The sequence below is a fragment of the Bombus affinis genome, chromosome 4, assembly GCF_024516045.1.
Source record: "Bombus affinis isolate iyBomAffi1 chromosome 4, iyBomAffi1.2, whole genome shotgun sequence".
Lineage (NCBI taxonomy): Eukaryota > Metazoa > Arthropoda > Insecta > Hymenoptera > Apidae > Bombus > Bombus affinis.
In genome coordinates this window covers 10986474-11008193 of record NC_066347.1, presented here as the reverse complement: position 1 = coordinate 11008193, position 21720 = coordinate 10986474, and the positions used below count along the sequence as shown (strand labels likewise).

The 21720-nt window shown below is 30.7% G+C and overlaps 3 protein-coding genes and 1 long non-coding RNA gene across 13 annotated transcripts in view; 2 read left to right on the top strand and 2 right to left on the bottom strand.

Annotated features, from left to right (window-relative positions):
- Window positions 1-30: 30 nt before the first annotated feature.
- On the bottom strand, window positions 31-2032 carry LOC126915624 (THO complex subunit 3). Of its 2 annotated transcripts, none has more exons than XM_050720466.1 (3): window positions 1886-2032; window positions 1342-1502; window positions 31-1105 (listed from the first exon to the last, which is right to left on the bottom strand). In XM_050720466.1, the coding sequence occupies exons 1-3, from the start codon at window positions 1929-1931 to the stop codon at window positions 323-325; spliced, it is 990 nt and encodes a 329-aa protein (XP_050576423.1). In that variant the 5' UTR covers window positions 1932-2032; the 3' UTR covers window positions 31-322. The 2 variants fall into 2 exon arrangements, with proteins under 2 accessions (XP_050576423.1, XP_050576424.1); XM_050720467.1 differs by lacking the exon at window positions 1886-2032 and adding an exon at window positions 1669-1856 and having other exon boundaries at window positions 1342-1580.
- A 10-nt stretch (window positions 2033-2042) lies between these two features.
- Window positions 2043-5498, top strand: LOC126915623 (protein ABHD18). 3 transcript variants are annotated; one of them, XM_050720465.1, is made up of 9 exons: window positions 2043-2521; window positions 2825-2909; window positions 2979-3161; window positions 3241-3353; window positions 3451-3589; window positions 3699-3896; window positions 3976-4252; window positions 4688-4955; window positions 5083-5498. In XM_050720465.1, the coding sequence occupies exons 1-9, from the start codon at window positions 2430-2432 to the stop codon at window positions 5141-5143; spliced, it is 1416 nt and encodes a 471-aa protein (XP_050576422.1). In that variant the 5' UTR covers window positions 2043-2429; the 3' UTR covers window positions 5144-5498. The 3 variants fall into 3 exon arrangements, with proteins under 3 accessions (XP_050576422.1, XP_050576421.1, XP_050576420.1); XM_050720464.1 differs by having other exon boundaries at window positions 4670-4955; XM_050720463.1 differs by having other exon boundaries at window positions 4598-4955.
- A 398-nt stretch (window positions 5499-5896) lies between these two features.
- Window positions 5897-21720, top strand: part of LOC126915619 (la-related protein 1B) — a 30537-nt gene continuing 14713 nt past the window's right edge. For 5 of the 7 annotated variants that reach the window (XR_007710267.1, XR_007710266.1, XM_050720452.1 and 2 more), the window contains exons 1-8: window positions 5897-7769; window positions 19607-19680; window positions 19791-19844; window positions 20238-20406; window positions 20513-20617; window positions 20668-20843; window positions 21061-21185; window positions 21263-21452. Coding sequence is in view for 5 of the 7 variants with exons in the window: in XM_050720452.1 (XP_050576409.1) it covers window positions 6941-7769; window positions 19607-19680; window positions 19791-19844; window positions 20238-20406; window positions 20513-20617; window positions 20668-20843; window positions 21061-21185; window positions 21263-21452 (1722 nt within the window). In the remaining 2 variants the exon portion in view is untranslated. The remainder of the gene's footprint in view (window positions 7770-19606; window positions 19681-19790; window positions 19845-20237; window positions 20407-20512; window positions 20618-20667; window positions 20844-21060; window positions 21186-21262; window positions 21453-21720) is intronic. The other 2 variants (XM_050720453.1, XM_050720454.1) reach the window with 2 other exon arrangements.
- Window positions 14759-16806, bottom strand: LOC126915628 (uncharacterized). Its single transcript, XR_007710268.1, has 3 exons — window positions 16682-16806; window positions 15670-15785; window positions 14759-14912 (listed from the first exon to the last, which is right to left on the bottom strand). It is a non-coding gene; the product is annotated as an uncharacterized LOC126915628 (long non-coding RNA).

Here is a 21720-nt window from a genome sequence, read left to right as displayed (position 1 = left end):
AGGAAATTGGCATAATAGTATACAGAGAAATTTTCTGAGAGTTACAGTTTTAATTTAATTTAATTCCTAAGCAAGTCAAGGATTTGCTTCGTAGACTGAGAAATGTAATTTTTTAATTACGTCATAATTAGATTAGTTCTATCTTTCCACTGCTAAGTGGTTATAACATTTTGCTGTTCATAGATTAAACTTGTTTTAAACCAATATACAATTATAATAATCTGAAGTATTTAAAATATTGTTAGGACAGGTACGAAAATCAAGTTAAACCATTTTTTTTACACAATAATATATCTTTATATAAAAGTCTAAAAATATTATTTTAGTCATTGGCAAATCCAAATACTTTCAAACTGCCAGCATCACGTTTTCTGTCATAAGTATCTTTGTCATCACATGCATATGCTAACAAATATTGTTTTGGATGCCATGCTACTGTAAAGGTTGCTGCCTCTACTGGTATATCTGCGATCTTCTCTCCAGTTTCAACTTCACCTATATCTATCACAAGATCCTCAGATGCTGCAGCCAATAATTGTCCATCATAAGAAAATGATATCGTTCTCACTGGCCATTCTAATCTTGAAAATGTTCTTAAACAACACAGTTCATCTGCATCCCATAAAGAAACTAATGCATCTGCTGAACCAGTTGCAAAATACCTTCCAGTAGGATCAAATTCTATACAAATACATGTTCCCGGATGTGCTTTGATTACATGTAACAGTTCTAAATCTGGATAGCTAAGTATATGAACACAGCCTTGACCATTAGTTAGATAAAACGTATCAGAATCCTTATTCCATGAAATTTCATTCACTTCAAAGTTAAATTGTTCTTCCGCACGAATTTTCATTACCCGTGCATCAATAAAAGTCACTAAATCTTCTTTATTTCCTACTGCTATTGTATTACCATCTGGTGACCATGATATATTAATATTTTCACCCCTTGTACTGATGTTTGCTGTGCATTTTTGAGTCCTCGTATCCCATATACGAACTGTCTTGTCTCCACTCGCAGTAGATAATAATTCAGGGTAAAAGGCATGCCAGCACAATTGATCCACACTACCACCATGTCCTCTGAAAGTTGTTTCTTGTTTCTACAATGAATTATATTAATAAATTGAAATTGGTCGAACTGGTTTTTAAAATCACAACCTCAAATAATAAAATCATCAAAATGATTATTTTATATTAATCGTAATTTTATAAAATTGCAATTAATTAACAATAAACATTAGGTAACAAGTAAATGTTTATAAAAATTAAGTGTTAAACAAAGAAATCACAACATAAAAAAGAAACGAAAATTGATATTGAGGTTATGTTAACTTACCAAACGATCCGGACAAAGGGAGAAAATGCAAACAGATTTATCAAAAGATCCGGAAGCTAACAGTTTCCCATCGCAACTCCATCCTACGCTATGTACTTTAGCAGAATGACTTTGTTGTTCTCTAATTTTGTTGTGTGATTTGAAGTAACTGATCAGCTCGTCTACACGAGAAGCGGACATTGTTTTTTCATTAACTGTTAGCTTAGCTAACTTTGTTTATCTACACCGTCTAACTATTCCTTTTTCAATAAAATATCATTAAGTAAGAAACAAGTGACATGCAAATATTTACATAATTTTTGATTAATTATTAAAGTAATTATTTACATGTTACACGTTTCATTTTAATCACAAATGAATTATGAGCTAGACTTGATATTCAATGCATTTGTGTGTCGCATAATTTGACAATTTGTAAACTTCCTTAATATTTTCAAATTATTTACAATATTACTATCTCAATACACAACAAACATTTATAGGAATGGTTAGAAGTTAAATAATGTGAAATATATATAGTGTTACAAAACAATATTATTTGTACCATTTGATATTCCTTTAAAAAAATAAGTAATCAATAGATGGCGCATATTTATTAACGAAATTAGATAGAAATCAGGAATGTCTATCTAATTTTATTATTTGTGCGCCTTGGTTCGGAATTAACATTGTAAATACGTAACAGTTTGAGAGGTAGCAGCCTCTTACCAATGGTTGATATTTAAGGAATTTGTCCGTCTAAATTGTAGTTGTATTTGTAGTGAGGTGAAGATGCGAGAAGCGGATGTTCATACGCGATATACTCGCAGGACGTCACCTGATCCGATCATTCCTATCGCCTGATTAGTATACGCGATAATCTGTTTACCGCGGCAAGTTTGCAGTCAGTCTAAGAACGATGTCGACATCGTTAACAGCATTTTGAAAATTGCGATATGAAAGTGTTTGCGCAAAATATCTGAATTATCTCAAATCACAAATCGAATAACAAATATCCGAATAAAATTAACACGTTTTTATCTCAAATAAATTTCTATCGTCATTAGGATAAAAAGCGTTTACAAATTTTTAGAAATTACTGATTCATAATGCCACGAAGTCGTTTGGATGCCGTTTACAGAAGTATTTTGCTAACTAAATTCTTTACGAAAGGCTGGGGTAGTCCTCACAATCTTAAAAGGTAAGAGTACTTTAATTTTTATCCTATTTAGAATAAGTTTGAACATTTGCACCGTGTTCTAGAATATTCTAGAGTATACATATACCGATAAAATGCGTATTATAACGTTAATTATTATTTTTTATTTTGTGAATAAGTAATATTTTAGTCTTATTGGGAGAAAAATATGAATGTTTAATTTTTAAAAGAGAAATAAACAAAATTTTAAAAAATGATGAATTCTGAAATTTAAAGTAACATAAATGTGTATGCAAAGTAACATATATGAGTTATAAAGTATTAATCATTAAATTTATATTTTAGGATTTTTGAATTTAGAAGACTCCTTGCCAACAGAGAAACATGTTATAAACTTATACCCCGTGATTATCCAATTAACATAACTAAGGTATAATATAAATGTTTTCCTAATAAGATATATGTATAATATCTGTAATTTATATATATATTTAATTAGGATGAAGAGTGGTCAGATTGTCATATCATAGAAGGATGTTTTGAAAGTCCATTCAATAAACACCTCCCTGATATAATGCCTTATGAGACAATAACTGCACATTTCCAATTAGTATTACCACCAAAATGGCATTCCCATAAAATAAAACCCATTTGTTTACATCTTGCTGGTACAGGAGATCATGTGAGTAGATTATTTTTTAAATAAATTATAGTATTACTTTTCATTTTAAATATAAAAATCATTGATAACATAATATCAGTTCTTTTGGAGGAGAAGAAATCTAATTGCCAAACCACTACTAAAAGAATCAGGAATTGCGTCTTTGTTATTGGAAAATCCATTTTATGGTTCAAGGAAACCACAGAATCAAATGTAAGAACTTATATTCCAAAGGTTTGTAACATTAAAAACATATTGTATTTCAGAACAAATACATATTTATATATTAATATGGATTTGATTTTTGTAGACGATCTTGTTTACATAATGTATGTGACATCTTTATCATGGGAGGGTGTTTGATAATGGAATCAATTGTTTTACTAAATTGGTGCGAGCAGCAAGGTTTTGGACCTTTAGGATTGACAGGCTTATCAATGGGTGGTCATGTTTGTATTCTTTCATTTCATTTTAAATCTAAAGGTTCAGTAATATTGATAAATTAAATTATATAATAGTAAACATCAACAATGTATATTGATTTATTGATTTGTTTAGATGGCTTCATTAGCAGCGACTAACTGGCCGAAACCAATTCCATTAATCCCTTGCCTTTCATGGTCAACAGCATCACCAGTATTTACTCAAGGTGTAATGAGTGCTTCGATTAATTGGACGCTTTTAGAAAACCAATATTTTGAAAATGAACTATATCAAAATGATCTTGCCAAAATGGTGAAAATTATTGGTAAAGAAGTAAGAGGATAATTATCTCAAACGAGACATAGATTTTTATATACAATTGCAAGAAAAAAAATATTTCGTTTATTTCTAGGATGCGTTTTTAGCTGGTCAACATTTTGCACAGCATTATCCTTCGAGTATGAAAAGAGTTAATGAATTAAATCGTATGTCTGACAATACTACTGAAGATGTACATACTACAACTGCCTCTGAAACTGTGATCAATAATAAAGTACATAACGACTGTGATTCGCAAAACCAAGACAATACTCTGAAGAATCAAGTTGCTGAGGAAAAAGCAGCAAGGATATTTCCTTTAAACATTTTATCAAACAAATTTAGATTAAAAGATTCAAATACACTTAAAGGTAATCTACCGTAAGGTAATTTAATACTTCGTATGTGTATTTATAACATATTATCATTATCAAAAATGATAAATTTACTCTTTCCCTTTTTTTTAACAAAATATTTCTATGGTTTAAATGTAGGTATCGAAAAACATAAAATTCCTCAAAAATTAATTTACCTATTTGGTCTCCCATAATTTAATAATTCTAAATGGTAATGAATTTCGTTGTTCTCATATATTTAGAATAATTCAAAGAAAAGTTAACCACAACATTTATAGATGTTTAATGTGTTAATAAATAATAACCTGTTAATAGATATTTACATTGCTAATATATTTATATTGTTTCTATATTCCTCAGTTTTAAATGCTAACTTTACAAAAGCATGGTTTGGTACAAGCAGGTTTATAGCACATTTTGCTTTGGCAATAGGTGTTTGTTTGTTACCAGTTCCAAGACATCCGCTATTTTCGGATTGTAAGTGGCGCGAACGAGAAGCATTGCAATTTATGTGCGGAATAATGGACGAATGTACGCATTTAAAAAATTTTGAAGTGCCTGTTGATACTGAGCTGATTATTGCTGTCTGTGCAAGGAACGATGCGTATGTCCCACGTGATGATTGTATGAGTTTGGATAAAATCTGGCCAGGAGCTGAAATTCGGTACATAGATGCTGGACATGTATCTGCCTATCTTCTTCATCAGAAAGTATTTAGGTATGCAATTGTATATTATATGCAGGAAAATATAAATATACATATATTTGGCAATGAGTACTATATCTCTTAACTACTATCTAAAGTTACTCTTTTGGTTTGTATTTAATTCGTTTACTATTTTCAGATCTACTATAGTAGAAGCGTTTGAACGATCAATGAAGAAATATCCTATGCAAATCAGCTGATATCTACATACGCAATTTCAGCAGATGTCTAATGTCTTGTCTAAAATTTAGATAACTCTGAAGATAATCTGAGCAAGTGGTTACTTTTGAAATGGAATTTTGTATGTCTATTCATGATATTATTAAGAAGCATTATATTTAAATCATTTTTTAGATATTTTACGATTTTTATTGTGTCATTTGATAGATTTTACGAACTAAAATACCGAGGGAAGATAATCGTGTATGTGAACAGATCCTATCCTTTATACATTGTATAATGTACAAAATATTGTTTATTATCATAAAAAAACTATATAAAATTGTTATATTTTATGTAATGCGAATAAATTGTAATATAATCTGTAAAAACGAATCTAAATCATTGTTTTTCTGTTTATCGTGTTATTCATGTATGATTAGTGGAAGTTTACAAGGAATAAAATATTAATGCAAAATATTATAGACAATGTGAATTATTTATTTTATCAATAAAAATCATACATATTACAGACCGCCATATAGAAAACAAGTTAAATTGTATTAAATATTAATTCAATGAAATTATGTCAAGTATGGACAATAGGATTAGAAGTAAACAGATCTTTTTCTTTTTTTATTTATCTTAAAGCTCTTGTTTAAGATTCTCGTAGTGACCCAAACGTACTAGTTTGAGGACTAATTTAAGTCGTGCGGGCATTAATAAAGTAGGAAATATGGTGGCGCCACCTGCAAAAATGCCTAGTAAAATCGATTAAACCGGAAACTGTGTAGTCGCTCGTGTACAGGCCAGGAGTAAGCGTTGGCCACATGTGTTTTGCAGACCGCTTTACCGTGGAAAAAGTTCGTCGAAAATGTCGTGTTTACGTAATCCGTGGTAACGTGACGTTGAAACGGTGCTCCTGAACTCGTTGCTGTTGTAACAAAATTTTTAACCTCCATATCAAACAATCCGGGAAAGATACGTAAAATATAAAAAAGAACTCAAAGAAAAATTACTTGTATTAACAAGATGTATTCTGATCGTCTACTTTAACTTCTTCGTTTCTACTCGGCACGCACTGCGTATACTCTTGTGTTTCTTCGACATATATCATCTATAAAGTAGGTAGATTAAACATCATTTAATTATTCATTATCGGTTAGAAAAATATTTGTACCGGCTGATTTTCGATCGTCTAGTGAAATCGCCGAGTCAGCGTGTTCTTAACCACGCAACCTACTGCCTCGTGTACATAAAACGAGAATTCTTCGTACATTCGATTGAATTTTAGTAGAAATTTTTTCGTCAGAAATTTGTTCTTCGTTGAATTTCTAAAGAACATTCTGGTACGGCTGAATTAAAAAATTATAAGAGAAAAAAAAGAGACGTTATAGGTATTCAGTAACGACCGCGTGTGCACACCGCGCCTTCTGGAAAGAGCGATTTCTCGTGACGAGTTTCGAGTGGGCGTTCTATTCGTCAACGAAAAGGAGTAACGGCTAGTGTTCTACGTTTGTGTTAAATTTAACGCCAACTTCTATTAAATTTAATGTGTTCGTGCTTTGTCAAGCACGAACTCGAAGGAGACATGCGTCCAGTCTGTAGTATGGAGGATATCCTTAGATTGATGTTTTAAAGCCGAATCGACACACGATACGTCTCGAATCTCTAATCAGACAACGAGGCTGTTCGGTTAGATTAATGTGTCCGAGGGTGTTCGACGTTCCTCAGGACTCCTCAACCGCCTGAGAGGAAACAATATCTTATAAAACTTTTTTGAACAAAATCCTCGTGTTCGGACCTCGTGTTTTGTCTTTCGGCGCGTACTATTCAAAATGGCGGCCAAGGTGGCCAGTGGCACGCAGGGAAGTGCCGAGAAGGAACAGTGCCCCGGAGTCTCTTATGCAAGTATCTTGAATCCAAAAAGTGGCAGCGAGACCCGAGTTGTTAACAAGGGTAACAACAAGGAGAACATTGGTAGTCAAGTAGTTCAACAACAATCCGTACCCATCAAGGATTGTATTGCTTCTCAGAATTTCACTGTTAAAGGGAAGTCTTATCAAAGAACTGGAAGAAGAATCAACCCACAAAACAAAATCGAGACACGTTATGGAAACGAATTACCAACTGCCATTGAACAGAATCAGTTAGTTATTCAGAAGGGGAATTTAGTTGAGGAAAGACAAGAAGCCACTGTTGAACAAATGAACGGTGATATAGGAAGTGACGGAGAATTTCAGACAGTAGCACCAAAGAGTGCTAGAAGAAAAGAAAAATTAAAAGAACAGCGAGATTTTAGAGAAAGGCAGAAACATCGTGATCATAGACATCCTCTTCGTGGTCATACTGGAAGCAATGAGAGGTCGTATAAGGAACGAGATCGTGGAGATAGAGGAGGTATGGACCATGTTGTGGGAAATAAAGATATTTTGAAAGACAAGGAAGAAACAGAGGCAGAATCGGAGATTCAATCTTCAGCTCCTGTTAAATATGTGGAAGCTCCTTTACCTGCAGTTAATCCTTGGACTAAAAGTAAAATTATAACACCAGTTACACCTGTAAATTTTCTCACTACTATATCTTCAGGGACTGTGGTATCTATGGAAAAACATACTGACAAAGAAAAAAGAGTACTTCAACCTCAGCAGCAGCAAGGGATTGTTGGTGAGTACCAATACTCATTTATTCTTAGTATTTTATTAGTAGTAGTAGTAGTATTATTATTATTATTAATATTAGTATTAGTATTAAAGTATTTATGTGTATTACTTATGCACTATTCAAGTCTTTGTTCAAGAAAAAAGTCTCAACTTTTTAACATACTAATATAACAGAGTTGCATGCTTTTCATAAATTTTAATGTCATTACATTCCAAATATACTATATAGCTTTGGAAATACTTTTACAGAGGTATTTCATTTTGTTTGTTTCTTTTAAATTCTAACATGAGTAAGTCATGGTGGTTATCAAATTTATTGTGAATAGGAGTATTGTGTAAATAAGCTAATCAATTTTTGTAAGTCCTTCTGTGTTATGGTATTTGTATCAATATGACTTTGTACTTTACACATGCGATGAAAAATATTTTTATCTAGTCAGAGTATATGGAAGTACATTTTCAGAAGTACTGTTGATATGGATAAAGTATTTGGAGAAGGGGAAACTGTGGTACTTATACAATTATTATTATATAAATAATACTTATAATGCAACATTTACTAATATTTTATCAAAACAATTTTAAAATTACTAAAAAGTTTACTTTTTAAAAATATTTAGTGTTTATTAAAATGCTATTATAAATTATTACATATAGTATACAGGACAAATTATAAATCTTGATGACTGTAAATAATTTCTAAGAAATATGTTGCACAGAAAAATATTTTTTAAAAAGATTACACCTAGTCAAAAGTAATAAGTGATGCTGAAATGTATTTTCTTATTAACTTGTTTATTGATAAAATATCAAGGTCATTGGGATTTTTTAAAACAATGTATAATTTTTGTGCCAAAACTTGGAAGAACAGTTACATTTTGATGTATTAGCGCCTATTTCGCTAATAATTATTAATAATTATTAAAAATATTTATAATAACGTTGACGGTTTGATTTAGTTACTTTCTTTACAATTAGTAACGCTATTAATCGCAACAGCAATGTCGTTCTATTGTCTCCGTACAATCGGCACACGTTCATAAACTATACAGTTATTGGAGAACGGCATTGTAATGAAATAATAAAGTTGAAACAAAGTTGATATTTTTTGCATTTAATTTAATGAAAGTCAATAGAAATCATTTTGATCACTTACTGCTTCGGGTCATTTTTAATTCATTCATGATTGAAAATGAAAGATAATTCTTTCTCATGAAAAAATTGACTATCATTTCAAATTTTTATGCAGAACATATTTTTCATATTATTTTAGGAAATATGTTTTAAAAATTCACTTCAGTATCATATGTAATACTAACATACATTTAACATGTAATTTTTTAATAGAACGTATTTTTTAAAAATATGTGTACGATTGTATAATGATTGTATAATGATTTTAGAAATGTGATTTGTAAAATATTGCAAAAGCTTACATAAATGAGCTATGTTGTTTAAAAATCCAAGGAAGAAATAGAAGAGAGTTCTCGATTTCCTTATCGTGCATTTTCTATGGAAAGTAAGAAATGAAAATGTGTGCTATTACGCTGCGCGCAAATTTTGAAACTGGTTATAGACGCTTAACCATAAAGACGATTGATCTTAAACATTATTGTAGACGATTAATTTTACAAAAATTCTTGTGAAACACATTTCTATTTGCAGATTGTAAGTAGTTTCTTAGTTTTGAGCGGAATTATTGAGAAAGTGACCTAACTACGAACAGAGTGGTGTATATTAAGTGAGACTTGTTACGAAATCTGGAACACAAGTAGAAGCATTAATAAATAAATAATAAGAAAAATTAAAAATCAACATGATATATTACATTAATTCTGCGATTTAGAAATTCCTTATTTTAATATTTTAATATTTATTAATTAATTTAAAAATATAATCTTCCTGAAGAAAACCTTTTACTAAGTTCTTTAATCATGTCTAATTCAATAAAACGAATTAATCATATACGTAATATACTAAAAAATAAGTAGTAATAGAATTTTTGAAACTTTTTATATGTAACTTTTGTAAAAGTTGTAATTTATTTCTCGTGTTTGATGCGATATTCTTACATAAGAATACGCGGTGTTAGTAAAAGTGAGCAAATTTCGTTATATAATGTAACAGCTTTTACAATGTTTAGTCAGATGTAATGTTATTTAGAAAAAAAACTGCATCTCCATGTAAGAGTACAGGTGGACGTTATACGCATCGGTAATTCAGGTGTTCGATCATTATAACAATAGTAGTAGGGAATTTCGAATGGTTGATTCGATTGTCTTATCTGAACACTGTTGACAAGTCTTCGGTATACGTGGCCAGAAAATAACCATGTTGGCAATCGAGCACAACACACGTCACCTATAGTCTTTCTTCATTTGCATAACAAATTTTTGATCCCCTTCTCGAGCGGTCCTTTCTCTGCTTCGTTAAACTTTCAATCACTTGATCCAACATTGCTTCAACATTAATAGCGCTATATATAATATATCTTATTATTATTTCAGGCATTACTTAAGATATATTATATATAGCGCCATTAAGAATCTACGTCAATTGATTTTTTTTTCAAGTTAATTTATTTAGAAAATACATTATCATACACGTTATGTAAATTGAAAGTATTAAAACAAAAAATAGCTAAATTAACTAAAATTAAACAAAAAGTAAAATAAAAATTATAGCGAGCGATACAGCAAAAATTTATGAACATTCAAATGAATGTAGAATTTGAAAAAATATCAAGTATTACGTACAATACAACGTGTCATTGCAATAATATTAGCGATCGAAAAGTTATTTATAATTTATATTATGAAAGAGGGGCTGTAAAATAGGAAGGAATTAAATTACTAATAACGTTAAAATAAAATGAAGCTATTGAACTATTGGTAACACTAAGTATGTAGTTAGAAAAGAGAGATGTTTGACAGTAGAGTTGCTGCTAAACTAACTAATAAGGTTACTTAATAAATTCGAAATATTAGAAATACTAGACCAGATAACGATTGGGCTATTAGTAAACGAGCTATTAGTTACGATTATGAAAGCAAATGTATAATATGACAAGCTGATGTGCAATTAACTAGTTATATTTATTATTCAGCACATCTTCTGCTGTAAAAACTTGTTAGTTTATATTAATACATTAAAAAACATACTGATAACATACATTTTTATTTGGAGAAAAAGGCTAGTATATTAGCTGAATGTTACTTTTAGTTTACTACATAGTAACTTTTTAGAATTGCGAGATCTAGCATAAGAAGGAAAAGTAGCTTTAACGCTGTAATTAAAGTTTTTAATAACCAAAGCTAACCTAAATCTAGTTAATGTTCTCTAGTTAATGAACTTACGGTCCCTAGGTAATGGATCTACATAAAGAAATCAGTTACTTCGTAGTTCAATTCATTTGGCGAATCCATTGTTACTTTATACTTAAAAATATCTGGCAGATTAAGTTTCATTATTAGATTGTCATCGATCAGTTCAATTATTCGATTTATGTGCAAATAGTGAAGACGTCAAGGACAACGACATTGACACTCTTTAAACGGTTCACAGTAGGGAGTAGCACGTGATACAATTATAAAAGCCTCGTAACCAGGCCTCTGAAGTTGGCACTTCAAAGTGCAAATTTGTATAAAAAACAAACAGTATTATTTGTCCACATTTGTCCAACCGAAATTTTTGTTTGTCCATTTTTCAAAAAGTGTTACGACGAAATTAAAACATTTGACATTAGCGCCTCCAGGAACAATTATGTTTATTTACGAACATTTGAAAAGCATCCTTAAGTTATTACAGTGTTTAAATACATGTATCTTATAGATTTCTACTAACTTTTCTTTCTTTCTTTCTTTCTTTTTTTTTTTTGTACTTAGTCAACCGTGCGCACCACAGAGAGCTATACGTTTTTTTCCGCGCATTTTTCCAAGTATCGGGGACTAATATTCATTACTTAAAAAACAAAGAAGCCTAAAAATTATTTAAGTAGTCAATTATATTTCGTGGTAATGATTTTATTTAACGATTTCACATATTGTTTATATAAAATATCAAATTAAAAGTATATATTAAATGTAAAAAAAAATATAGGTAAAATTAAAAACATTAAAGATGACTAAAGACAAATAACACGACTTCAACGTGAAATTAATAATTTATAATGCATCTTAATATTTTGTTGCAGTATGGTATCGTTCGATTAGAACTTTAATTATAACTGATGGTGTAACTTTTCAATTAATTTTACCATCACTAAATTGGTGCATTTTATTATATACTGTACTTTATAAAAGCAGAAAAAGTAGCACAATTAATTGGGAACAATTCCAGGTAAACAATAACTAATAATAACAAGAATAAAAAAGAAAACGCGTTGCTAAAATTAAAAAGGGAGACCTCCACGTTCGGTCACGCAGAGGGTCTTCACAGAGGGGAGATCTTTCCGTTCGGTTGGCTATGTGTTAATATAATTTTACAATCATTTTCAATACATTACAAAAATGAATTACTGTAAGTACACCTTTCCTGACATTGTCCTTCGGATGGCATACCTGCTCGTTGTAAAGCAAACATCTAGTATCGATGAACAATAGCAGAGGAGATCCACCCACAATGGTACATCTGGAAGGAATAGATTCCCATCCCATAAAAACCCTAATGGGAAGGATAATCCCTAGACGATGCAAATAAATCAACTAAACATAACGTTACTCTGCATCTTTATCTTACCTCCACTGTGAGCGTTAATAGCGTTCACAGTTAGCAACATCAATGGATTAGTTGCAACCTGACTGACCGTTACCTAGTTGATAATTCGTAACATAGTTGATAATATTGTCCATTGAATGACTTATGTTTCTATGTCTGTCAATTCTGTTACATGGATTATTAAAAACGATGATTGGACAAACGATTCTAATGTTTAATTTACAGAAAATGCAATAAGAGATATTTATGAAATCAATAAAAAATGTCGATTCTTAAAAGAAGGAAAATTTAAGAAAACTTAAAATTTTGCTTGGACAGTCGTGAAAAAACGAATACTGTTTGTTTTCTTTTTTAATAAAAATTTGCACTCCGGGATGCTAACTTCATAGGCCCTCTCATAACTGTATTCGTTATTACATTCTTCGCTGTAATTCAGACGTTCACTCTCGAATTTCTCTAGGATCTAACCAATGAACAGCGAGTACGATTGCAAAAGAAGAGTGAATAGTTTCACATTTATAAGAATAAAAGATCTATATAACATACATCATACACATATTTCTAAAAGTTTCCCATGATATATGTTTAAATACTTTCAGTTATTATGAATCACAGCAAATGCTAAAAGCTAAGGTGACCTGAATTTAAAAAATATATTTACAATCGATTTTATTTCGTGCACTGTTCATAGGTTAAAGAAATATCTGATCGTTTCTATGTTTCAATTAGTACTTTTTTCCTTACTGGTTCCAGTATTCACATATGTTCACATTATTTATTTGTTAGTAGATTGAAATGCGCATTGCAAAATAGTTGCAAAGCGAGTGGTATAATAATCTCACGTCTACGAGGGAAAATTATAGTCGTTGGTTCCCTCATTATTTCAGCGTTCCATATATTTTATTAAAATGTTTCGCAGAAAGTGAGAGTGGTGAGAGGGAAACCTGTTTCAAGTTGTAGACCTTCTACCTTCGATAAAAGTAGAATCGTAAAGGCCAATGAATGCCTTTCAAACGTGTATGCATTTATGTTAAATAAGAATACAAATAGAAAAAAGTAGTCGTAGTGTCAAGATCACTTCCTTTTGCTTTTGAATGTGATTACATAACGTAATACATGGATAATATCAAAATAATAGTAGAGTAGAATACTAATAAGAGCTCGCAATTTCACAAAAATGTTAAAGTAGAATATTCCAAGTTATTGTATTTAAAGCAACGATAAGAATTTAGCGAGTTTCTTTCATCAAAGATTGTCTTGTATAAAATATATACAATACATGTTTATACATATACGTGTCTAAAATTATTGTAAAATTAATATAATTTTGGTGTAACTTGTTTATTACCCGAACATTTTTGCCATTTCAAATTTCGTCGTTATTTGATACGTTGCTTACTATGCAAAATACTAAATAAAATTGGGTAATGTATAGTATCCGATATTGCAAAATTTTGTATCTGTATGCGTGTGTTCAGGGGTATTTTAAATCGTTAAAATCGAAAATGAGGGTAATTTTTTTATGGAAATGAACGATTTTGAAAATTCGGTCTTGTGCACATCTGGCAGACGAAGACTTTAAATGCAAAAATCCATGTAAGATCGTGATCATATAGAGCTGTAAGTGGTAAGCGGCGAATCAATTAATGGCACGGCTAATGCTAATGTTCCAAATGTCAATTTTGCCGTTCAAATTTGTACATACAGCTCTTTGTATGATCACGGCGGCCAAAAAATAGAAAATAACCTAATCCAATAGTTACGATTCATGAGGACGTCACATTAACAAGTCGACCGAAATTTTTTAAGCCTTATTTCTGTTAAAAACGAACCTAACTTTCGACTTCAGTGACCTCAGAAATTTCCAAAAAGTGTCTCTCTAGCCGAATATTTTGTAGTGCGGATACTATACTATAATTAAAATTTATATTTCTACTAATGAGAACTGATGTTGTAATATATTAATATGAATTATTGCACTCTGTTTTGTCTCATCTCTTGCTAAAATTAAAATTTCAATGAATGCAAAAAATTATTCTTTTTCTAGAATCATTAGCAATTGACTTGTTTGGTTAATCACGAAGAAACGTAATGTTACGTCAGGTATCGTTAATGTGTTACTTAATGAACCTAGCGCGTTGAAATTCTTACCTCTAAATATTCGCATGAATATTTCATGCTAATTAACATTTTTTGTTTCATCTATAAATTTTCATTTCACCGGTTGCAAAATATATTAAATTGGTATTTAAAAAAGAGAGAGTAGGATATTGATTCGTTTTTACGTCGAACTTTACATGCTATATTTTTAACATTGCTTTGAGCGATTCACTACAGGATCTGACACGAGCAAACAAGTTTTCCTCCGTTCTCCTTGTTCTCTGTTCGTAACCGGCCGCCGGCCTCCTTGTGCGGCACCCATGAGTTGTTCCTACGACAAATTTACGTATTGAATTGACCGGAAGTTGTTGAGCGCGCGTACGCGTGTTATTGTGTTAGCTAGTTATCGATGTAACAAGATGGTACAAATCGGTTGCCATCAAGCTTTCCCGCTTGGTTACTCCGTTTCGTAAGAAATATTGATTCTTGCATATCTAGCGATATGAGAAAAATTTACTGTTTGCAATGTAACCTTCCGATAACAATGCCGATATTATAAACGAAATTGAGTCACACCATTTATCAGTTCTTGCCTAGTCATTACTTAGGCAGATCCCATTAGTAAATAAATAAATAACCTTTTTCTTTTTACTATGGATTCTCTAGACTATGGATTCTTATATTATCATGGAAAATGTAAAATTACTCAGAGTACACATAGTATACAAAAATATATGAAATATTCTAAGTATAGTATTCGTTACAATACTTAGTATGTAAAACAACTGTGTATCTAGATTTCATTTCTTTAATTATATTTATAAAAATATAAATTTGCAATCTAGAAGTAATCAGTCTTCAATGTTATTAAAACATCTTTTAACAAGAGATATTACATATTTCGAAACAGGTATTGATCAATTAATTTAAAAAATTACTATATCATTCAACCGAAAAATCATCGATCTACCTATTTCTAACGGACTCTTCCTAAATCGAAGACGAAAGGAGCCAGTAGAATGGAGATGAAAATTGCACTTAATGCTGTTTGCACATCAAAGACTAGCGAAGCAGCTGCCAGTATTTACCGTTCTTGGTCGCTGCAAGCGTTTTCGATTCTCCCTTTTCGCCTGGCGGCTCAGTGCACCGTTGACTCTCGAGCTGCAGCTACGAAATAGTATATGGCGGGTTTTCCATTGTGTCTCTAGTCAAAAGAATTCTTTTCTAATATTCACTATTCTTAAAACATATGTATTAAAAAACTCTCTTTAAAAAAAAGTTATTATAGTGCAAGACAGATATATGTGTGAGCACTTAATTTCAAACATTAAATGATAACATTTCGTGCATTACAGAAATTAGAGAAATATTCATTGATGTAACAGTTTGTTCACCGAGAGTGCATCTTTTTATTCGCTTCGAAGTAATAAATCTTATTGGTTATTAGTTGTCTTATTTTTAGATATACCATTGCCAGTAAATTGTATTTATGTGCTCTATGATTATTGCCTTGAATATAAGGTACAGTAAATTTCATAACATATGGAAAGAACTTTGTATAGTTTTTAGTTGGTGCTAGTTACTATTTTATGTACGCGCAAAATCAGTGGGAAGATTTAAAATGATCTTATTGGGTTCGTTAACCATATAATAGCACACTAAAATTCTTTATTTTATCGGGATAAAATTTTTTATATAGATAAATATAGTAATTTATTTGAAAATACAAAACTTTCTGTGAATATTAAATTTTGTAATATTAAACTAGATATCGCAAAACATGAACGATTTTTTTTTTTAATGTTTTATATCATTAAACGTGTGAAAAAGTTATATAGAACTTGGAAGTTTTCATTATAGGGTTCATATTAACTTATATTTCTGAAGAACTGCTTAATAAGTGTTTATATATAATAAAGTGTGTATAAAGAAAAACAGCGAATGAAGATACACGATCGCACCTGTTGCGCGAAAGTGAAGTGACCGTTGTAATGCTATATAAGTGCGTGAATCCGATTATAATATTTCGAAGTTAGCTGTTTCTCTTTGTTTCGAATGTGCTTTTCTCTTCTATATCATTATCAAGAAGTATTAGCTTACGCGCGAATCTCTCCTTACACGAACGTTATATAAAAGTTTGAGATATCCTTTTCTACGCGTGAATAACGAAGAACTGAATTCTAGTGAGCAGAACCGAGTTTTTAACGAAGACGTATCTCATACGAACAGAGTCTTCATAGATGCGATACACAATGAGGATAAATAAAAATAAAAGCGATACTGTTCAACGTGAGTTTTAATTGATTCTTAATACTAACGATAATATTTTTACGTTTTCTTCAGGGTTATTGCTATTAATCATATTTGTAAGATGAGAAAATTTATATTGCATCTGTACTAAGTTTTAAGTAAATAATATTGGAAAAAGAAATGCAAACATTTTTCTGTATTTGTAATATTTTTTATTATTCTTCTATTGGTAATTGTTTATAAGACGCGTTTACACTAATGCGTTATTATTATTTTACAGAAGCTTACTTCTGTTGAATTAATTTGAATGCAGAAAAATTGGAAGCCAATCAGTTAAGAAGATAGTGTTATAAAATCGATTTCTCAGCTAGAAAACAATGCATGCTAAAGTACAAAGAGCGAGGTCCCGTTGAACCGGAATCGAAAAAAACGCTCGGAGCTTTTTTTATGCGCGCGCAATTCTTTTTCTGTCCTTACGAGGTTAACCTAAGCCTGCAATGTTTAGGTTCCGTTTCTAAGAGATCGAATTGCTTGGAATGGAATGTTTTTGCTTTTTCTATACGTTGGTATCGCAGAAATCTTCTATGCAATATCCTTAGCAGATACCCTTTTATTTTCTGTGTTTTAGTATGTATTTTATTTTGTTTTTATTTAGTAAGTTTTCTACTATAGAAATTTATCCTACGCATGTTACTTAATAAATTTGTTGGTCGTTCGTTACTCTTGGCTAATGATTCCGAATCGATTCGAAGTTTTTCAACATATATTACGAAAATTAGAACATGATTGAATATTTAAAAAGTATTATATTGGGTTTTACTTAGTTGGCACCTCAATATTTAAGACTTTAAACAGTTTCGAATTTTGAATCTTAACGGGTAGTAAGTTTTAAAAAATTCGGTGAATCTTGAAAGTCTCAGGATTCAAAATTTCTGAATTATTCTTCGTCTGTATCTTATATACTATAAAAACTTAAAATTCAAGGCTTATCGAGATTTTTATATACTAAGTATTTCAGAATATATTCCTGCAGTGACTACACCAAACATTATTGTATTTTACTGATAGTACCAATCTTTTAGTGTACTCAAATTCTATAATACATTATTTTAATGTATCATTGTGCAAGATACGTAAGATTACTTTTGTTTCCATCTCCTTATCTTTATTGATATCTTTCTGCCTAGAATTAATTATGGAAGAGAATTTTTGCCAAACTCGTTAGGTCTAGATCATCGAGACTGTAACGCGAGAAGCAGGGCACGGTAATGCGTGAGTTACTTTCGTTTTCGCGGTGATTTGTGTTTTCGAAGCAAACGAAAGATCGACTCGACCGAAAACAGGTCAACAAGCAAATCTACAGCCGGTATCACTTGCGTAACATGCGCCCTATGTTTCGAGAAGTCGTATGTACATTTCTAGCGCACACGTTGCATTGCTTATTTATAGAAAATAAAGAAATCGGGGATAGTGTCAAATTCTCGTTTGTGCGTTTTCAGTTATTGCGTGTTTATATATACAGGATGTTTTAATTTCTTCTAAACAAACTTTGTCAAAACGTAATGTAGATATGGACGATTGGAAACTTTATTAAAAAGTTATAATAAAGATGGAAAACATGAAAGGGACAATATTCACGCTTCCAATATCAACTGATTTCATGTTATTAAATTTTTATGTATTGGTAATTATAAAAGAAAATATATTAAATAAATATTCATAAATATGAACTGAATGTACTAATGACTGTATGGACTGAATGTACTGATGACTGTGTGGACTGAATGTACTGATGACTGGGTGGACTGAATGAACTGATAACTATGTGGACTGAATATATAATTTTTTACCACAGCTAGCGGCAGAAATGGTGAACGTTGTGAAAGAGACATTTAGTGATTGTATAGATCAGGAGCCTATTCTTGTCTATTCTTTCATAAAAGTTTATTTAGTAAAATTTCAAACTGTGTTTATATTTCTTTCTGATTTATACTCAAAGGTATAGATCTAACAGACTGAAACACGCTGTATATACAATATGCACGACGTACTAATAAATTTGTATTTGAGAAGGGGATCATTTGCAAGAAATATAACAAGAATAATTTGTTTGAAAGGAAAACATTATTTTTGATAAATAAGAAGTAAGAAGGCTACAAATGTAATTTCCATATTATGGAATTTTACCAGCAGAATTTTCTATGTTCATAGTCATACGAACAGAAACTTTATGATTTTAATAAAATTATATTAGTATTAAATCATTCATTCATGTTGAATATAAACTACGTATATGCAAATGTCGTAGAACTTTTGTTAAATATTTAACGAAGATAACAAATTATTTATTACCCGCCATATGTTATATGGTGTAAGTATCACTTTTCCTTTGAAATGAACATGAATGTTTGATGGTGTAGTAAATATTAATACTAAATAATAATAATAATAAGTAATAATACTAAATACAAATATTTTCACGGACTTGTTGCTTAGTAACATTTTGCTTAAAAATCTAGCTCCATTTTTTCCATAGAAATTATCTTGTTCGTGATAATAGGACCCAATAAAACGTGCCGTCCCTTTTGTTTAAATTCTTTGTGCATTTTCTTTGGGTCACAGTCATAGATAAAAGGATTTATGAAGCACGTGTTCTGTAGATAATATAGGTCACGAAGTTACGAATAGATTATAAGTGACACGATAAGAATTGGTTTACGGTTGAAAAGTTTGATGTTAGAAAATATTCTATTCTATTAAAATACTTTGTTACAGAAAACGGCGTCAACACTGGAAATCATCCGACTATTGTGACGGTATCAAAGGATAGGAGAAAATTTAATCAAAAGGTATATGCAATGATTCCAATTGTGTGGTAAAATAATAATAATGTTAATATTTTTAATTTCTTATTATAATTTATGGGACACAATTAAAATCTAGTTTGTGACTTTAACAGGCGAGCGACTTCTCAGATATCGGCGATTGGCCAACGTTAGAAGCTTCAGGAGAGGTTGGTTGAAATTATTTGTCGTATTTTTTGAATGCTTACGTTATCTTGTCAACGGAACTTTTTAATAAAATAATATTTAACCAACGCTACTATATTTCATCATTTAATTTATCAATTAAAAAAAATTTGTTAAAAATTACTTTAGTCATATTTGGGATTCTCAGTTATTGTTTTAAAAGTAAAAAAATGTACTATGCAAAAGCTAGAACTCATAGAATGTAATATCCTGTATTTACCTATGAGCGTAGATATTTTGCTATAGTAAAATCGAATGTTGTCTCATTGCGGACGTATTTCTTATCCGTGAAATCATTTGACATTCAAACATTTATTTATTTCCTTAATATAACTTTCTTTGTACATGTCACTAACTAAAAAAATATTTTCCTTTAGAAGAAGACAGTTGTAACAGCACAGAAGCAAAATGGTGTGATTGAACAAAATAACTGCAGAGAAAGTAGCAGTAATGCTGTCGAAAGCAGAGGAAAAGAAAATAAGGAGCAGAACCATTGTCAACAGGATGATGAAGAACATTTGGATGGTAATGAAAAGAAAAAAAAAGGTAACAAGCACTGATTTATTTTCTTTGTTATGACATAAATGATAAAAGATGAGTGAAGAGTTATTTTTTAAGTTGAATCTTTAATATTCTTGTTTCACCTTTATAGTGAATAAGCAAAAATGGGTGCCGTTGGAAATAGATATAGCAAAAAATCGAAGCAAAAGAGATCGGTCACCAAAGTACCATAATCAGAGGGAAAAGGGTGGAGAAGGTATTTAATAAATATTTCATGATATTCTAAGTATTGCATATTAAACTTAGAATTATATCTTTTAACAGAAGCAGATTCGTTCAGAAATAGAGAGCATGATAGGCCAGCGTACATTACAAGAGGTGGACGGGGTGGGCGAAGTTACAGAGGAAGAGGAGGAGGGCGTGGTGGACGAGGCGCTTATCGTGGTAATTTCAGGCACAGGCACGACCAAGTTTATATGCAGGTAGTTTTATGTTTACTATTTTCTTATTATCTACATTTCGTATATAACAAAAATAATAAATAATATAAATTATATTAATAATGATGATAAGTTAATGGGAATCTCTCAGAATATTCTTTGAAGAGTAGCGAAAGTAGACCTGATATTGAATGTTAATACAGACATAAAGAACTTTAAATCTCTAAACAAGTTATTTTCAATTGACACATTTTTTTAGATGCATAAATTTGGACTTTTGGATCCTAATTATATGATGGCTTACATGGGAACATTTTATTTTAATAATGCAAATTTCATTAACATAAATACAACGACGCTTAAGGAATTTCTCAGGAATCAAATGTAAGTTTGATAAATCAGTGAAAAACAAAAACAATACACAATTCTTTTTTTTAAATATGTAATTTATATTTACACAGAGAATATTACTTCAGTGAAGAAAATCTTTTAAGAGACTTCTTTTTGCGTCGTAAAATGGACGCACAAGGCTTTTTACCTATTACTTTAATTGCTTCTTTTCATCGTGTACAAACTTTAACGACGGATGTTGGACTTGTTATTGAGGCAATTATGGAATCCGACAAATTAGAATTAGTGGATGGATTTAAGGTAAAATAAACGTATATTCGTAATTCTAATAATGCACAAATCGAAATTCGAATCATCATCGCTACATCATTTTGTGTCTTTGGTGAAAGAATTGTGCTAGATAAAATGGAAGAGGATTCGCTGACACCATTCGAGCTTAATTTAAGTTCAATGAATGGAGTTTGAAAGTAGGCCTCCTCACAAATTCATCCCTGGAAAATATATTTTTTACTGTATTATAGCGATTGATTGAGATACGAGTTATCGAGCTATTGTTGTCTTTTATGAA